The sequence below is a fragment of the Epinephelus moara genome, chromosome 21 (genome assembly GCF_006386435.1).
Source record: "Epinephelus moara isolate mb chromosome 21, YSFRI_EMoa_1.0, whole genome shotgun sequence".
Classification (NCBI taxonomy): Eukaryota; Metazoa; Chordata; class Actinopteri; order Perciformes; family Serranidae; genus Epinephelus; species Epinephelus moara.
The window spans coordinates 31,079,048-31,096,892 of NC_065526.1; the positions used below are offsets into that span (position 1 = coordinate 31,079,048).

Genomic DNA, 17,845 nt, shown 5'->3' on the forward strand with positions numbered 1-17,845 from the left:
ATAATTAATCAATTGGCTTGAGTAGTTTTTTAATAAAAAGAAAAACAATAACAAAGCATTACATTTGAGGACAAAATCTTGGGCTTTGGGAAATACTGATCAACATTATTCACCACTTTCTGACACTTGACAAAACAATGAATTGATTGATTGAGGCCATGATAGAAAGATTAATCAGCAAAGGAAATAGTCGTTAGTTGCAGCCCTAATAGATAGATAGATGTCCTTAATTGATCCAAAAGTTGGACATTCTTGCATTACAGCAGCAGGTTATTCAGGCATTGCACAGTAGCAGTAAATAAATACTTATCAACACTAAAAGAGAGAAATATATATCAACTGAAAAATCCAAGTAAAGTAAGGTATGGTATGAATGTGCAGTATAGCAGGCTACAGCAAGTCTCTGATCTCACAGTCTCACAGTCTCTGTGGATAAGTCCATTGTCTGACTGAGCCTAGTAGAACAGATGTAAGCTTTACAAGTGGGCGGTAAAGATGGTCTTAGCAGAGCGAGACCTCTTCGTGTTTTTCCTCTCTCTGGTGCAGCACTGAACCCGGAGGCGTCTCTCGTTTTCCCCAAAATTGTCTAGCTGCAGGCTCGCGGAATTCCCACTTCACAACATGACACACCCACTTCACTAAACGGCACACCCACATCACAACAAGACCACTCCCTCCCATGTTTCTGATATGACACGGCTTTTGTTTCCTTGTTTTGTATATTTGCTTGTTATTTATTACTTATTAATTCTTTGACATTTCAGTTACATAACAAAAACTTGTAACTCCACTATCCTCTAACTTTTTAAAAGAATACATAGCTGTTTATAAGGGAAGCCTTTAATTTAGGCATCACTATATTTTCCCGAGTGTCCAGTGCCCTTTTCTTTAATTGTGTGTTTAATTTGGTTGTTTATTTAATCATTATTATTTCACAATTGCACTTACTTTAAAATCTAATGCTAACCACATGCTTTTGAATGAAATTAAAATAGATATATTAATAAATTGTTGCCTTAATTGTTTGCTTATTTATTGTGGATATTTCACTCAATCTATGAAGGGTTACGTGAGTAATTCAAATTCAACAAAATTATTATTATTGAATTATTATTTATCAGTTCTCATGTTCTCATATCAGTTGTCATAATTATCTCTATCATTATCATTATCTACTTATCATTATGATAATAGAAATGATCTGTTCAGGGGCAGAGCAGATCGGCTGTTTAGGAGAGTTTTTTTTTTCTCTCAAAGGTTTGTCAGTGGAGCCATCATAATGGAAAAGTTGCAGCAAAAACATTTAATACTTTTAATTTTGAATCAGAATCAGTATCAGGTTTAATGCCAAGCAGGTTTTCACATGCAAGGGCTTTGCCTTGGAGTTATGATGCATAACAATCAGCATAGTGAGAGAAAATAAAAATAAAAGCAAATACTGCAGGAGTCAAGAAACATAAATATGGAACAGATGGAAACAAACCATAAAAATATGAAAAAAGCACTATAAAATACATGTACAATATCTATTTTTAAATGAAAAAGCTTTACAGTTTTGTGCAGCTATGTGCAAAAGTTTATAAAAATAATGAGGGGAAATGAATAGAAATTGATACAGAAAATAGATTTTTTTTGCCCCTGCTCTGTCTGTGTTTGGACGCAGGGGGGCGATGTGCAGTAAAACTCGCCAAAGTGTCATTAAGCGTCTCTTCCGGTTTAAACGGAAAGAGGTGCTCTCTTTCCCCCTGTGCCGTCAGCGGACTAAACGTGTCCGACAAAATGGCACTTTATAATTTTAAGAAGATTATGGTGGTTCCCACCGCAAAGGTAAGTTTTGTTTCTCGTCTCTAGCGTTTTAAACATGTGTTGTTTTGCCTGTTTTGTCATTGAGCTTTGAGAGACAGTGGAAGTAATAAAAACATGGTGGGATTCTGCAGGGAAGGAAAACACGTGCTGTGCTGGTGTAAAGAGACAGCAGCAGGTTTCCAACCCAGTGTGTCCAACTGCCTTATATAGTTACAGTATCAGAAGAGGAAAGGAGACAAAAGAGATGAAACAGCTAGCTGTTGAAACTGACATGTTTTATGTGATGAATAGACCTTTTCCAGTTATTGACACAGTTGACATAAGACAAGATATGTTCTGCACCAAACTCCGTTAGAAAATCTGGAAGTTTAAGACTCCTTTCCCTCCCCGTGAGCAAGGAGACGCCATCCATCAAACAGCTCACATTACATCAAGATAAACTTGTGCTTGTCACCTGTTAACGTACTCCAAACAGTGTATGGCCATTTAAATACCGTGTCGCTGAGAGCTGTACGATCAAATCATAAAAGTTAGGCTCGTTTGAGAAATAAAGCTGTTTTTTGTATTTTTTGCATGCCGAATTGACAAGAGGACATGGATTATTTGCGCACATAATACAAAACATTATAATAAGTAGTCTACTCTTGCCGACAAGCTATTGTACATTTAACTGATATATTTGTTAATGAAGTTTGATAGGAGTCAAAAGGGAAACCGTTTACATTAGAGTTTGCTTGGTGGAAATGTAGGGAACTGCATGTTTTTGTGTATAAATATTAACTAGATGTTTTATTGCATGTTACAGTATTTATAGATATGGTATGCAAGTACTGGGACAGTAAATTTTGCAGTGACCAAAGGCTCATGTAATAATTCCTAAAGTAAAAGAAGTGAAGACTGTCAAGGCACAAGGCATAACTGATGAGGCTTATTTTAAGTTACAAGTTGTTTTTAAGGAAAAATCTTTTGCTTTCCATAAAATAAAATGGTAAATAACGGCTTATTTTTCAGGTTTGCAATCAAGTGAGTGCTGTTGAGAAACATAGTCACTTCCCTTCACTAAAACCTTGTTGCCCTCTGTGCAGGATTTCATCGACATCACTTTATCCAAAACACAAAGGAAGACACCCACAGTGGTACACAAACATTACCAGATCCACCGTATCCGACATTTTTACATGCGAAAGGTGAAGTTCACCCAGCAGAACTACCATGACCGCCTCACGCAGATCCTCACCGACTTCCCCAAGCTCGACGTAAGTTAAGATGCTCTGAAAAGTCTTTTGTGTATTTTAAATAACCATTTTTCCTTTTGCCTGACACCAACAACAGTTAGGTTTTTTTTTTACCTCATATTTATGATCAGTTTGTGAAATTTGATAATGTGTTGTTTTTCCTTCAGGACATCCATCCATTCTACGCTGATCTGATGAATGTGTTGTATGACAAAGACCATTACAAGTTGGCCTTGGGGCAGATAAACATCGCCAAGAATTTGATTGATAAGTATGTTTTTTTTCTTAGTGTCTTGCATATTGTTGCTCAGTGCTGTAGTTGACTGGAACATTAATGTGGTGTGCCTTTGGTTTGTTAAAGTGTCAGTCCATGCTAACAGTTCTTCTTCCAGTAACCCTAAAAGCAATGGAGATGACTGAGATTCAGTGGTGGCAGCTGGACCCCAAATCAAATCAATATAATGACGCCAACTGTAACTGCCATACATTAAATTGAATTTAAGGGTTTTAGTTTTTCCTGCTCAGCCTGGATAAAGGCTGGTGCTACCAATTGAAAAGTAAAGTCAGCAAATGCTTATTGCAGGGTCAGTTAGTACAGACAAGTATACATGGAACAAGATCCAACACTTAATTATAATAATTATAAATCAGAAAGAAACAACACAGCAATTTAACATAACCTAGAAATGGATAAAAGATAGGTTCACAACACACCATATGTCTTTTTTTTTTAGTGTTGCTAAAGACTATGTGCGTCTGATGAAGTATGGAGATTCTCTGTACCGGTGTAAACAGCTGAAGAGAGCTGCTCTGGGTCGTATGTGCACCATCCTGAAACGACAGAAGTCAAGTCTGGAATATCTGGAACAAGGTAACAGAGGAGTCTTGTGGCTGTAATGCATCACAGAGGTCTCACATAAAATAGAAATGATTACTTATTGATTTCAAGTTGGTTAAATGTGTCTTTCAAATACTGCTATTATTTTAGCTCTGTTCTTAGTGTCCTTTTTTGTCCTTTTACTGTCACCTGAGAGATTTTCAGTAGCCTGTTTTATACCTTAATCTGTCTTTTCAGTCTTTTAATACGTGAAAATAACTAATCTCTCTGTTGTTTACAGTGCGCCAGCATCTGTCCCGTTTGCCAACCATTGACCCCAACACAAGGACCCTGCTTCTGTGCGGTTACCCCAACGTTGGCAAGTCTAGTTTCATCAACAAGGTAAACAGTTCTCTAGAAAATACATTGGTAATAGCTGTGTACGAGTCTGCTCATTCTTGATGGAAGAATAAAGTCTAAGTAATAATATCTTTTAAGTGGTTGTATCATGTAATATTTTTTTATTCTCAACAACTCCTGTAAATTGTACATGAATCATTGGTTTCAGGGTGTTTCAGCCCCTCGACTTCCCTTTATTTTACATAGAGCTAAAGGGGTATAAATAAAGGGGCTTTTCTTTGTCAGGTGACCAGAGCGGATGTTGATGTCCAGCCCTACGCTTTCACCACCAAGTCTCTGTTTGTGGGTCACATGGACTACAGATACCTCCGCTGGCAGGTAAGATGCTGCAGCTATTACTGCTACACATCACTTATGGTTTATTTTCTCCGCTTTATATACATCTTCTCTCGCTTCAGATGTGCTTTTACTCGGGCTATACAGTATGAACATGAACTGGAGATACAGTGCACCTAAATAGTGCTTGGGCAGAGACATATTTTTGTTGCTGAAGTCTTATCTTTAGGTTTTATTTAGATATCATACATTTGTATGTTCTGATATTTACAGTAAGCTCCAGAATCTTAAAATATAACTAATAATTTAACAAATGTGAAGCCAGAAAAAAATGTATTCTTTTTGACTGGTCCTAAATTAACTCATCTATAATCTAATACATGTAGAGAAGTTTAGAATTATTTTATAAAATGATTTTATTTGAAGGGAAAAGCTAAAGCAGTGCCTGTGACATACTGTGTCGAGCGTCTTATGTTTTCATGTTGTCAGTTGTACTAAAATTGTGTTTGCTGAAATTGTATGGTCTAAAACACTGCCTTGATGTTGTTTTCGCACCATCAGAGGGCTTTAAATATATTCACACACTGTAATGCCACTATAAAGATGTTGAACCTGCAGAAATGTGCAAACATCTGTTTCCTTTATTATTCCACACTTTCATCCTGTCACCAGTCATTCCTATGCTAACTTTGTGTGTGTGTAGGTGGTGGACACCCCTGGTATCCTGGACCACCCTCTGGAGGACAGGAACACCATCGAGATGCAGGCCATCACAGCTCTGGCTCACCTGCGAGCAGCAGTTCTGTACGTCATGGACGTGTCCGAGCAGTGCGGTCACACCCTGCAGGAACAGCTGGAGCTCTTCAACAACATCCGACCCCTGTTCGCCAACAAGGTCAGACTTCTTTGTTGTTACAGCTCGTTTGTCTCAGCAGTAAATGGCAGAGACAACATTACTCATCTTGTGATAATGATGTCAGAAAACTGCAAACCAATTTTCTTCCTCTTGATATCTGATATGACAGAGATGTGAAATATTTCTGCTTTTTCTGGATGGAGCACTTGCTTTTGAATGTGGTGCTGTAAAGAGTAGAGATGGGCCTGTGATATGAAATATAAATCTGCTTGCCCCTTCCTCATCACCACTGTGGTGATGCAAGCAAAAAACTACAAAAGAGAGCTTGGCCATAGTGAAATTAAAAAAGAGATGGTTTTGGATTTTGGAAGAATTTGTCTGGATTTAGATGTTGAGGTTTATCACTTCAAGAGATTTAGGGCAGTAGATTTATAGCTTGCACACACCAGCAATTGTAACAGTTAGTTTCTGACCAAAATAATAATGAAAAAATAGAATGACAACACGGTATATTTGTGCTGTGTCTTTGCGTAGTTTGTTAATGCAAATTTCTTCTGGTGACCAATTGCAAACCATGTTGACAGTACTGACAGTTTTCCAACACCACCTGTTTCACATTGATGCACAATAGAGTTTTGCTGTACCACTCTGGTTTGAAAAGGCTCCTATAAACTACTGTAAGCAGACTAAATGCAAAGATATTTTGCAATTTGTTTTGGCTAAAATATAAAATAAAGAAAAATATAAATGATCACAATCTCTCCTGAACAAGCCATATCAACCACAGACTTAAATTTGAGCAAATGAGGTGCATCCATAGTATCTCTATTAGTATCCTGCATACTTGGCAGGTCTCTCTGGGGATGAAATAAAGATGAGACAGTGCAGGCTTGGCTGTGTAATATTTGAGAGTGCAAGTAATTTGGAGTAATGTTGATGTCTTTGCTCCCTGCAGCCTCTCATCATCGTGGCCAACAAATGTGATGTGAAGAAGATCAATGAGCTGTCTGAGGAGAACCAGGTGGGTGATTACTAGTTAAGACACAGTTTGATCTGCCTGAAATGTCTCAAAGGCTTTGACTGTATTCCACAATATCAGATGGATGAGGTGAGCTGGAAATGACCTTGTAAGAGTTAATTGCAGAGCTGCTTCTAAACACAGAGTACATTTGTTTGTTTTAGTGAATGTAATTGTCAGAAATGGATTGTTAAATAGCACGTGCTAGAGGTTTATCTTAACTTCATGGTCATGTCTTTGACTGTTGTGTTTTTGCTGTTAGAAAATCTTTGCAGATCTCTCTACTGAGGGAATTCCCGTGATTGAGACCAGCACCCTGACCGAGGAGGGAGTCATGCAAGTCAAAACTGAGGTGAGCTGCAGCAAACTTCAGGCTGCGTCTAAGCCCTGGAGGTGTTTAGGAACAGTGTGTTGTTTTGTTGCTGTGAGCGAGGACGTTGTGGTTCATGGTTCATGTGTTTGTCAGGCCTGCGACCGGCTCCTCGCCCATCGTGTCGACACCAAGATGAAGGGCAAGAAAGTTCATGATGTCCTCAACCGGCTCCACCTGGCCATGCCTACCAAGAGAGATGAGAAGGTGAAAACAGTCACTAACTTCATTTGAAGTCTGCAAAAAAGCCCACCCTCTCACTTTAGCTTCGTAATGATATTAAGTCGTATTATTTACATTCTTTCTTTCTTCGGTCATTAACAGGAGAGGCCTCCGTTCATCCCAGAAGGAGCCTTGATGCGCAAGAAAGCGATGGAGGTGGACGCACCCAAACGCAAACTGGTATGTCCCATGTTAGTGCCAGGCATAAGGTCACAGACACAACAGAGCTGTCGTTAAAATGACATGTGACACATTTAACCGCTCCCTGTATCGCTGTATAATAAAACACTTTATTGTTTATCTTGCAGGAGAGAGATCTGGAGATGGAGCTTGGTGATGACTACGTTCTGGACCTACAGAGTAAGAAGTGTTTTCAGTTCAACAGCAAAGTAAACTGTAGAAAGTAAATACTTATATCTGCCATGCTGATATCGTTTTGTTTGTTTTGTAAAGAATACTGGGATCTGATGAATGAGGATGAGAAGCATGATAAGATCCCTGAAGTGTGGGAGGGCCACAACATTGCAGATTACATTGATCCTGAAATTATGAAGGTGAGTCTACGGAGCTAAGTGGAAATATTTCACATCATCAACTGGAACCAGAAACTGGTTTTTAAACAAGTTACTGGCTCGTTTACAACACATCTGTTGCACCCAGTTGCTACAAAACTGTATGTTAGTGTTGGAGGATGAGGAATATATCCATAGTGAGAAAGACAACAGTACAAGAACTCAACTCCATCACTTGTTTTTCTATATTCAAGTTAGTTGCTCCTTTTTGAAGACACCAGTTTACTCTTATTTCTGAAGCCATGTTTGCGTCACAAGCATGTTGTGTATTTTGTTTTGTGAACCTTGACTATTCTCTTCGTATTTTATTGCAAGTCTGTCTCATGTTTTGTAATGTATCTGACTCAGAATTTTGTCAGTCAAATTGGATTTGGCTGTTCAATGTGAATATTTGACTAGTGGTCCTTTTTTTGTCTTGTAGAGCATCACTTTATTGAACTGCCAGATCAGAAAGACTTTTAGAAGAGCTGTTTTAACATCTGTACAAATATAAGGTTTACATGCCAGTGTATTGGCTTGTACATACACTTTGCAATGCTGGAACCGCACATTGTCATCATCACATAGATCAGTCCTGATGATGTGCCCCACATACCTGATTCTTACCATATTGAGCACTTGGTCTGCCTATATATGCCATGCTATATATTTTATAGGTTATGTTATATGTAGTGCAGCTATCTTGGCCAGGACACTCCTGTTATAGATATTTTGTGTAAATATATTCCCCCAAAATAGGTCAACAGTTATGCCCTTCATCTCTATTAGCAGTCTCCAAAGCCCACACTGAACTACATAATAGGGGGTTTTTTGGTTTTTGCACCCTGGGCCCTCTACAAAAAGTTTTCTAATTGGGAAAAAATATTCTTTTGCAAAGATTTTCAATAATTGCTATTTATACTTAACCCTATCTCTTTTGGCTGTTTGTTTTGATAATATTTATTATATGACACCTTTACACTTGTCTTATTTATTGATTGATGGTTTTGTCTGTTACATTTGACCAGTCTCTACATTTTTATTTATGGTTTTGCATATTCATTTTGTTATGTGTGATCTTGTGTTATTTATTTCTATCACCTGTTTTCTGCTGATCTTAAACTTATATCTGCCTATATTTGCCAAGATACTGTGAGGCTTACCTAGTTAAACAAAGATGAAATAATAATAATAATAATAATAATAATAATAATAATAAAAATAAATATATATAATAATTCCTTGATTTCCTAGAGGAGCAAAGTTGAGAAATGTCAATGTTGTGTTTGTATTCATTTTTCTGTCTTCTAAACGTCTTGAGGTCTTTTTTTCTTTCCGCCTTACAGAAACTGGAGCTGCTGGAGAAGGAGGAGGAGCTGAAGGAGCGAGCCGGGGAGTACGACTCTGATGATGAGAGCGAGGATGAGGAGATGCAGGAGATCCGCGTTCTGGCCAAACAGATTCGCGAGAAGAAGCAGCTCCTGGTCATGGAGTCCAAAGAGAAGGATGTGCACGGGCCTCGCATGCCTAGGACTGCCACCAAGGTGAGCATACTGTGAATATATTGGCCTGCTGCCAACCTACCTCTGACAACAGAAAACTTAAGCCATACAAGAAATAGTAAATACATTCTCTGATTTATATACATGTTGGTATTATTTCATAATTATCAATGTTGGAAGGCAGAGAGAAATGTTAACATACGGTATGAGGAATATAACTGAGATATAACACACTAAAAGACTACAGATGTCCAGTTTGGTCTCCTCTCTAAACTAGACGGCCACTTGGAGAGCGTAGATCTCCACCAAAGCCAAATGCCCTATTTCACAGCGTTGGCAAAAGCAAAAAATAATTTGTGTATCTGCCTTGTGATTCAACTGCACTTCAAAATTTAATGGGTTCTTCATTGGCCCATGCCACACACTTCCACAATAGTTTTTCCATTACCCTGCTGACAATCAATCAAACAAACTAAACGGGAAACGTAACCTTTTTGGCTGAGATGATTGGAGATGCTTTGTATGCTCTGGTGTAAGACCTTCAAATTTTGCAACTATATTAATAGTGTTTTCCCCTGACATTTAAAGCAAAACAGTGCACCAGTTTAATTAGAATTATTTGAAAAAGCAGACAAATTTCCAGAGTTACACCAGAGAAATAATCCATTACATTTTGACAGCATCCTGTGGGCATTCTAATTTGAAAAGTCCCTCAAGTGTGCCTTCTCTAAGAGTGTCACCTAGTGGAGGGTTTCCCATAATGCCTCCATGTTATAGGTTTTTCCAAAAAGTGTTTCCATTGGCATTTAACATTTTGTTTTATAAAATGAAATTCCCAATGCCTTTTGTAACATGAGCTTAGATTTGAATCAGAATAACCCTTAACTCCACTGTGTATGTGTCTGTGTTTGATATGTACAGGTTGAAAGAAAGAAGCTAGAGAAGGAGATGGGTGGCCTTGGGCTGGACATGGATGACAAGGATGACGTAAGTTTTTTCTTTAGATCCGAGCCTACAGGATATATAATTGCTTCTATTGTGTGGTAAAATTGAATTAATTATGTGAAATATGTCCTGTCTCATAATTAAATGGGAAGATATTACATATCAAAGCTTTTTAGAAAGTCTGACATGTAAACGAAGTACTCTGTACTTACAGTTGTGACTACAGTATTAATGGGAATTGTAATTCTGGAGTTGCAGCGGTCAGGGCTCCCATCCTGTTGCACTGCAAACTCCTAAAATAATGAATTTGAGGAAAAACTAAAGGAATTTAAAGTTTTTAAGTTGTAACTTATTACTTAAACTTTCTGTGTTACCTTTCTTTGCCGTTGGATCATAACTTCACATCCTGTAGAAAGGCCTGTGATGGAAATTTTCAGTTTTTCAGTAGTTATTTCAGTTGTTTTTGTTCCATGCTGTTTTTGCCAACATATCTCAACCCAGAACATGACAGAGTTTAGTTGTTTGCCAAATAAGACCATGAAGATCATGAAGTAGTCCTTGTGAATGCCTGAAACCTTTCTTCTTGTACTTTTAGAGCCATTACGCTCAACAGGCCAGGCGGTCCCGAAGTGTCACAAAGAAACGTAAGCGTGAAGCCTCAGCTTCAGCCCCTCCGACCTCCAAAACCCGTAGCCAGAGTGCCTCCCGTCCACCACGAGATCAGTCTGGATTACGAGATAAAAAGGTAAGTGACAGTGTCTTTGGTTCCACCTCCAAACACTTTTATGTTAAAAAATGTTTTACATAAAAACAAATGAAGGTTTTGTATATGATATATGTACACAGACACATTCACATGTTGGAAAAACTCTTGTAAATGTAAGAACAAGGCAGTGGTGCATTAAATAAATCCCTGGTTCTGAATCTTAATTTGAAGAGAACTCATGTCAGTGTTTTCTTTCTTTGTTCCTCAGATGGTAAAGAAGGCAAAGACCATGATGAAGAACTCCCAGAAAGGAATGAACCGCCAAGGCAAGAAGGGAGAGGCAGACAGACATGTGTTTGACCTCAAACCCAAACACCTCCTGGCCGGGAAGAGGAAGTCTGGCAATACTGATCGCAGATAAAACTGCTTTTTCTGGACTGTTGAGACCTGGACACTCTTTTGGAGAGGCTTCTGTGTGGAGATAGTTTATGTCTTCATTCGCTACATTTTCCCCAGCTGTAAAAAGAGGAACATGAAATATGTTTCCCTTGAAGCCAGGAAACTGGAAAATGCACCACCCATTTAAATGATATGTAATCATAACAATGTCTTTTATTTGTCCGCTTTCAAGGTTTTGCTCTCAAAAGTAAAACTGCGGATCTCAGAAAACAAAACTATATGGAAAAGCAGGGACTCAGAAAGCAGTTGTGTAATAGTTAATATCTTTATTTTGTCACTGCAATTGCCATGATCAAACATACACCTTGATTAACAAAAGATATGTCACATATTCAGATGTTAAACTGATTTGTATAATTTCACAAGTTTATCTCTTGGCAAAGCAGTAAATGAACTTTTATGCCTTACATCTTGTCTGTGACTCAGGAAATACTGGGTTTAATTTGGATAAAGTGATGATGATACTTCCTTTGCATGTCTCTGAGTGGCATACATTAACAAGGGAGCCAAATAAATACACCTCAACTAAACTGTCTGACAGGTTGTTTTACAGAAATTCCTCTTTTGTCTTGAATAACTGAAGTCATATCTGGAATGTATCTTTGTGTGTTTCAAATTCACCTGTATGAAACTATTATTGAGTTGGAAATTTGATTATGATTATTTTATCATTATAGTCGATGTTCGTTCTCTCACAAGGAGAAAGCGGCCAGACCAATCTCTACATGAATTTTTAACAATTTAAGTGTTTCATTGCATCTGTCAGATACACAGGTGATAAAAGTCGAGTGAAGATGTTGTACACCCGTCAACAGTAACTGTTTCATCCAGCAAGTTGGAGAAGCATCTACAGTAACGATACAATCACATTTTGTGTAAAATGGTCGTCGGATATGTTCAGAAAAAATACCCACGTGCTTAAATGTGCCACTGTAAATCATTTTAAGATTCAGATTTTATTCATAAATTGAATCCCGTTGGTAGGTTTCTAATATGCCGAATTTACAAGCAGGTATAATATATTAACAAAACATATTAAGAATATTTGTTTATGTGTTGGCGTGTGAACATACCTTAGAAATCAAGAAACTAACCCTTTTTGAGTGGAGTATGGTCTGGAGCAATACTACAGCTGATGAAGGTGGCTTTTATTGTGAAAAACCCCGAGCCGGAATTGGCTTCGTTATCTTCTCTCACGTAGCGGAGCTCGTCAACTGTCAACACGGATTCTGGACAAAAAACCTGCGCTGCTTTCTCGCACATAGAAGAAAATGTTAGAAACGGCGACATTCCCCACAATATCCCGGAATAAAACTTCGTATTTGTAGACTTTCTGGTAAGTTGAATTCCATGTTTGGGAAGGTTGTCCTGTCGTTAGCCTATTACCGTTAGCATGTTGGGCACCACCAGCTAATCGGGATAACGGTAGCTTTGCTTAGCTTAACGCTATGTTGAGCACTGAGCATCACGCTTTAACGAGGCTAGCACTGTCTAGACTTGCTAGTGTTAATATTCACATACAGCTAGGGAATTGTATTCATTCTTAGTTATCGTATCTTGTCCTCAAATGTACCGAAACACAATGTAGTCAAAATTTGTTTTTTCCATATCCCTCAGTCAGCAAGAGGAACTAACTACCAGTCACCAAGGTGTCTGATAGCTAAGTTACACAAGGCAGTTTCTTATGTCAGCAGAAAGAGACACTTACAGATGACAGAAGCAGTGTTGTCTTTGTTAGAGACTGGCTACTGATTCATGTGTCCATAGACCTTCTTATGTCAACTCAAGGGCAAAGATTAGTGACAGCTGGAGCCAGGCTTATGGTGTGTCATTACTGTGATATGAGCATCCATAACAATGACTCCCTCATCCTGATACACATATGATTGAGTCTTGTATGTCACTGTACGTATGTCTTTTGAAGTGAGCAAAATAAGATGAGAAAATAGGAAGCTTGCTTTCCTCGTAGCAGTCAATATGATAGCATACATCATTATTATCTGATCATGACAAACCTTACAACATGCAGGCTAATTGTAAAATTAATTATTAAACTCCAGTTACAGCAAGGAATAGGCGAGATATCATTATCAGCTTTCTCATCTATCATGAAACAGTGTGTGGTTTATTTAATGTCATGAATCCTGAAGAACAAGTCAGTTGCACGCCCTAACACTGCAAAGAATGACTAAGTAATAGTTCTTCCTGAATGATTTCTGAAATACAGTGATGAAGCAATAGGATGAACACAATCAAAATGAGTAATTTATTAAGCAAAAATGCATAAGACATTTACTGGTTTCACCTTTTGTCTGTTTCAGGTAATATATAAATCTAATTAGAGTTTAGACAATTAATGGATTAATAGTTTAATGGATAATACATTTCAGAAATTTTTTTTTTTAATTAAAGGTACCAAAAATTAACATGTTACAATCTCTCAGATGGGAAGATTTGCTTGTTTATGCACTGCAATTACTAAGAACAGTCATAGTTCCTGGAACATAGTCAGTGTACAGTGATTGGTCGGACACATGAACCAATGCTGCCATTTTAAAAACCTGTTAAGTCGTATAAACAACAGACGACATAAAACACAGGCAACAACTTGTAATGAAAAAAATGCGGACAAATGGGCCGACAGTGAAGTCCAGGCTTTTCTGAGCATGTATGCTGGCCAGGAATGTGTTGCGTACAAGTGACATTACTAATTGCTGGCTGGCATACATCAGTCACTTAAGTATTCCTATTGGTGAATGCAAACGGAAGCCGCTGAAGGTATGTGGTTGTTGGGGGAGCTCCTCATTAAGTAGTTCTTCTCAAGGAGTCCCCAGAACTGTCTGGTCTGAACACACCTAATGTGATACATCTTACATTGACTTCTATCACGAGCAGCTCAGTGTTTAGGCTCTGTTTTTTTGTTTGTTTGTTTGTTTGTGTATCCTGGCATGACAAAATAGATACCGCCCAAGTCTAATTCTTAATGATATATTTAATGCCTGTTAAAAATCACAGTTGCAGCTTGCCTTATAGTCCAATATGATGAACACTAGATTTGGTGAAGTGATTTTGCTATCAGAAGATGGTCTTGTGAATATTGTAATTGATTTTTTTTCCTCTGTATTGCCCAGCTCTAGTTTAAACATTTCAGCTTTTTTTTCCCACAAAAAAACCCCCAAACAATTTCTGCTTTTTAAAAAAGGAAGAAACAATTCTGTTATTGTTTCACACTTCTCAGTTTCTGTCCCAGTAATCCCTCATGTTCCACCTTAAGGTACCCACTATGCGTGTGTGGAGTGGGTACACTCAGCAACGCTCTGTCTCACACTCATTCACTTTGTCATTTCACACATTCACACAAGGAAGCTGCCAAATACAACCACTGCCAAATGCAACAGAGTCGTCTTATATTTTCCATTGACGATTGTTATTGAGTGAGGCACTCGCACCCAGATTATTTCAACCAGGATTTGTTCTCTTGACCCTTTTGGCAACTCTTTTTATCCTATGATTTTGTACTTTCAGATTGTTGTAACATCAAGTTTGGAAGGAGGGATGCCAGTGGAGAGTGGAAGCGGTGCTGCTGCCCGCCAGGCCAAGCAGAAGAGGAAGTCCCACAGCCTGTCCATCCGCAGGACCAACAGCACCGAGCAAGAACGCTCGGGTCTGCAGAGAGACATGCTGGAGGGACAGGTGATGACTCGCTCAATTACACAGTGATAATACATAGAGTCACAAGGAAAATGCACTAAATTATAGTCATTATTTCTAAGTAACAACCACTAGAATCACCAGCCTGAATTCCAGCTACTTCTCCAGTGTGAAACTACACTCCTGTCTGTCATCATTAGCTTGTTGTCCTGCTGTTACTGTCAGCACCCGTAAGCACTCTTGTTGTAAGCCTAAGCCAATTAGGTTTTTATGCACCCGTTTAGAGGGTACATAATGGTTTATATTGTTGCCGGCTTAAGCATGCAACAATTACAGCATGATTGTTGTGAGGTTATTTTAACTCAGTGGTTCAAACAGATGGATTCAGTACAGGCTTAGGCATTTGCTCTTCGCTCAGGTGGATTGGTTAGATCAGTGGTGCTCATTCCTGGTGTCTTGGAGTAAGAGCCCTGCTGGGTTTCAATTTGGCAAGCTAATAAGGAACCGAATTACTCCTGGGATGCAGGGTAAACAACACAGTGACCTACAGTAAATTATCTGACAGGATGGTAAGCCAAAAAAGCCACTGAATCAATGATTGGCTTCATTCCATTTAGATTTAAAGTTATGGAATGGGGGAAGTATCAAATGTTGAGTGTGATTCAATTGACATAAATATCCCCTTAATGAGGCTTAACCTGGTTAAGTACATATTTAGGACATGGTGTTTATGTTAGCACAGAGAAATTAAGCTATTCATATTCCCCATACACATCCATGTTTTCTTTCAGAGTACTCCAGCTAGCATATTCGGGTTTCTCAAAAATGTAATGTGGGGTTTACATGCTCAAACACATAAACAGGATACACCAAAAGCCTGATCTTAAAGGTGTTATTCATATCCATGTAAATGCACATCATATCTGCACTCTGTGGTTAAGCTCAGTGAATTTTTACCTGCAAATTTGAACAACTTGAACATGTTTAGGTTCTCTGCTGTCACTCCTTAGTTCCTCCCGAGCCACAGAGGACAATATACCTGGTTTTCACAGGCTCTGTGATACTATTTCTGTAAACTGGAGTAATCTGAGCATCGTGTGTGGTTCTTTTGTGTTATATGATACAGCAAAAAGAGAGGTTGCATGGTTTGCTGTGTCATGCTAACTGGAGATCAAGTAGTAGCCGAATACATGAAATCACAGTTAACAGTGTTTTTTGTGCCCCAACTGGGAAGAATGTTTCTTCTCAACTTTTTATGGTTAAAATGAAATGAAATTGCACACATAGTAACAGTAAAGACTGTCACTTGAGATCTCAAAATCTTCAAGTTTAAGGGAAGCTGAATTACTGTATGCAGAGTCAAAACCTAGACCATAATAAGTTTCAACAGTGTAGTTTCATTCATTTGAGGTCTGCTTCACCTGACCTGATACAAACAGCATTAAGGTATTTCTTTGAATTATTCCTACGTATAACTTTTATGCAATTTGAGAATTTGGACATTAAACTTTAGCCTATACTCTTCGCAGAGGTGTTTTTTATTGATGGCTGAACTCTGTTTAGCTGTTTTGGCTTACTGGGGCACTTGAACAAAACAAAAGCATCGTTACTGTTTGTATTAGTAGCACCTGTACTTCTGCAATGAAAAGTCAAAATGTTTGCTGTGTAAAAGGCCTTTAACCTCATTGAGAAATTACACCAATAAACTTTTGTACTGATTTCCCCGTGGTACATTTATGGGAGGTAAAACCTTCATAGAGTGCAAAATTTGATTGTGGACGAAATGATTAAGTCTTACTTTTTTACATCTGTAGAATGCTATTAATCCGAAAAATGTCTCTTGATGGTGAGCAGAGGTTACTTCTTTTTTAGTTTCTTGATAACTTGTAAATACATGTGACATCATAAATGAAAGAAAGTGGTTTTATTATTGCTACCTTGCCAGTGTTTAAAGACCCACCGATTGGGAAGCTGAACTTTTGATGTATAGTTGAACCTAAATAACTATGCAGTCCCAGAGCACAGAGTTATTCTGGATTTTGGCCAGTTGCAAGGAGCGGTTTCTAACCGAACATGGTGCAAACAGTGTAATCCTTTCCTCATGACTTTTGTTTTTTCACTCTGGTCCCTTTTGATCCCAGTCCTCTGATAATCTGGAATCCCTCATGAGAATGGAGGTAAGTTTCAGGTGTCTAGCCCTCCGTGTTTCAGACAGTAGTGTAACTTTGCACATAGTTTTTAGTGCTAGCTTTCGTTGTGTAGGTTTGGTGTAGTTTATGTTGGATTAGAGCTCAGAGGTGGTGTTGTATGCTGGTTCTCAAAGTGATCTCTCTATTTTGAATCATTCTCTTTTTAAATGTGATATTCCAGATATTCCAGCTGAGCAATAATTAGGGTTCAATCACACACCTACAGTAGTTTTTTATTTTGCTAAAGGGAAGTAGAGTCCCTGTCAATTATAACTTGGGACCCACCAGAAGTGTGTAGCAGTGTATTTATCTACAGACACGCTGCCCTCCACCTGTATTTTTTAATTTTCTTCTTATTTTACTATGTTTGGGACGTTCCTGGGCACAGCGCACAGGTGAGGTCAGGATTTAATAAAAAGGTAGCAACCAGGTGTCAGACTGAAGCAGCACACATCTAAGAGAAAGCTTTGAAATTCATGAACACACAAAAAACACAAATATAATGAGGCAAAACGCCAAGCAGACAAAGCTTGTTCCGAAATGAAAGTGACTTTGGGGTCTGCTTTTATTTTTACCTTGGCTGGCGATACTGCTTACAAACAGTAACCAACAATTCCCGCACAGTGTGCTTATGAGATGATTTCTGTTCAAATGAAGGTTTTGGAAAGCTGTAGGAGGTCTGGGCTCCTTGGCCTGATTATGTTTCCTAATCTGAATTTCGAACATGCTGAGTAAAATGTGCTCCCCAGTCTTACAATATAATGACGAAAACTCTGTGTGTGTGTGTGTGTGTGTGTGTGTGTGTGTGTGTGTGTGTGTGTG

General features: G+C 38.4%; 2 protein-coding genes across 3 annotated transcripts in view; both read left to right on the forward strand.

Annotated features, from left to right (window-relative positions):
* Positions 1-1,724: 1,724 nt before the first annotated feature.
* Positions 1,725-11,713, forward strand: gtpbp4 (GTP binding protein 4). Its single transcript, XM_050032931.1, has 17 exons — positions 1,725-1,827; positions 2,892-3,062; positions 3,209-3,312; positions 3,776-3,912; positions 4,160-4,260; positions 4,504-4,596; positions 5,258-5,449; positions 6,366-6,431; positions 6,691-6,780; positions 6,895-7,005; positions 7,123-7,200; positions 7,329-7,380; positions 7,474-7,574; positions 8,918-9,115; positions 9,995-10,060; positions 10,614-10,763; positions 10,993-11,713. Exons 1-17 carry the CDS (start codon positions 1,780-1,782, stop codon positions 11,143-11,145), a joined length of 1,911 nt encoding a protein of 636 aa, XP_049888888.1. The 5' UTR covers positions 1,725-1,779; the 3' UTR covers positions 11,146-11,713.
* A 652-nt stretch (positions 11,714-12,365) lies between these two features.
* The window catches only part of LOC126382493 (WD repeat-containing protein 37), a 22,945-nt gene continuing 17,465 nt past the window's right edge, over positions 12,366-17,845 (forward strand). For both annotated transcript variants that reach the window (XM_050032383.1, XM_050032384.1), the window contains exons 1-2: positions 12,366-12,519; positions 14,709-14,876. In XM_050032383.1, coding sequence (XP_049888340.1) covers positions 14,739-14,876 — 138 coding nt within the window. In that variant the 5' untranslated portion in view covers positions 12,366-12,519; positions 14,709-14,738. The remainder of the gene's footprint in view (positions 12,520-14,708; positions 14,877-17,845) is intronic.

What these genes read in the sequence shown, in the direction of transcription:
- gtpbp4 (XM_050032931.1), top strand. Translation starts at nt 1,780, where the DNA reads ATGGCACTTTATAATTTTAAGAAGATTATGGTGGTTCCCACCGCAAAG. An exon ending in TCTGGAATATCTGGAACAAG is followed by an intron (nt 3,913 to 4,159) that starts GTAACAGAGGAG and finishes TGTTGTTTACAG; the next exon opens with TGCGCCAGCATCTGTCCCGT. An exon ending in AGCTGTCTGAGGAGAACCAG is followed by an intron (nt 6,432 to 6,690) that starts GTGGGTGATTAC and finishes TTTTGCTGTTAG; the next exon opens with AAAATCTTTGCAGATCTCTC.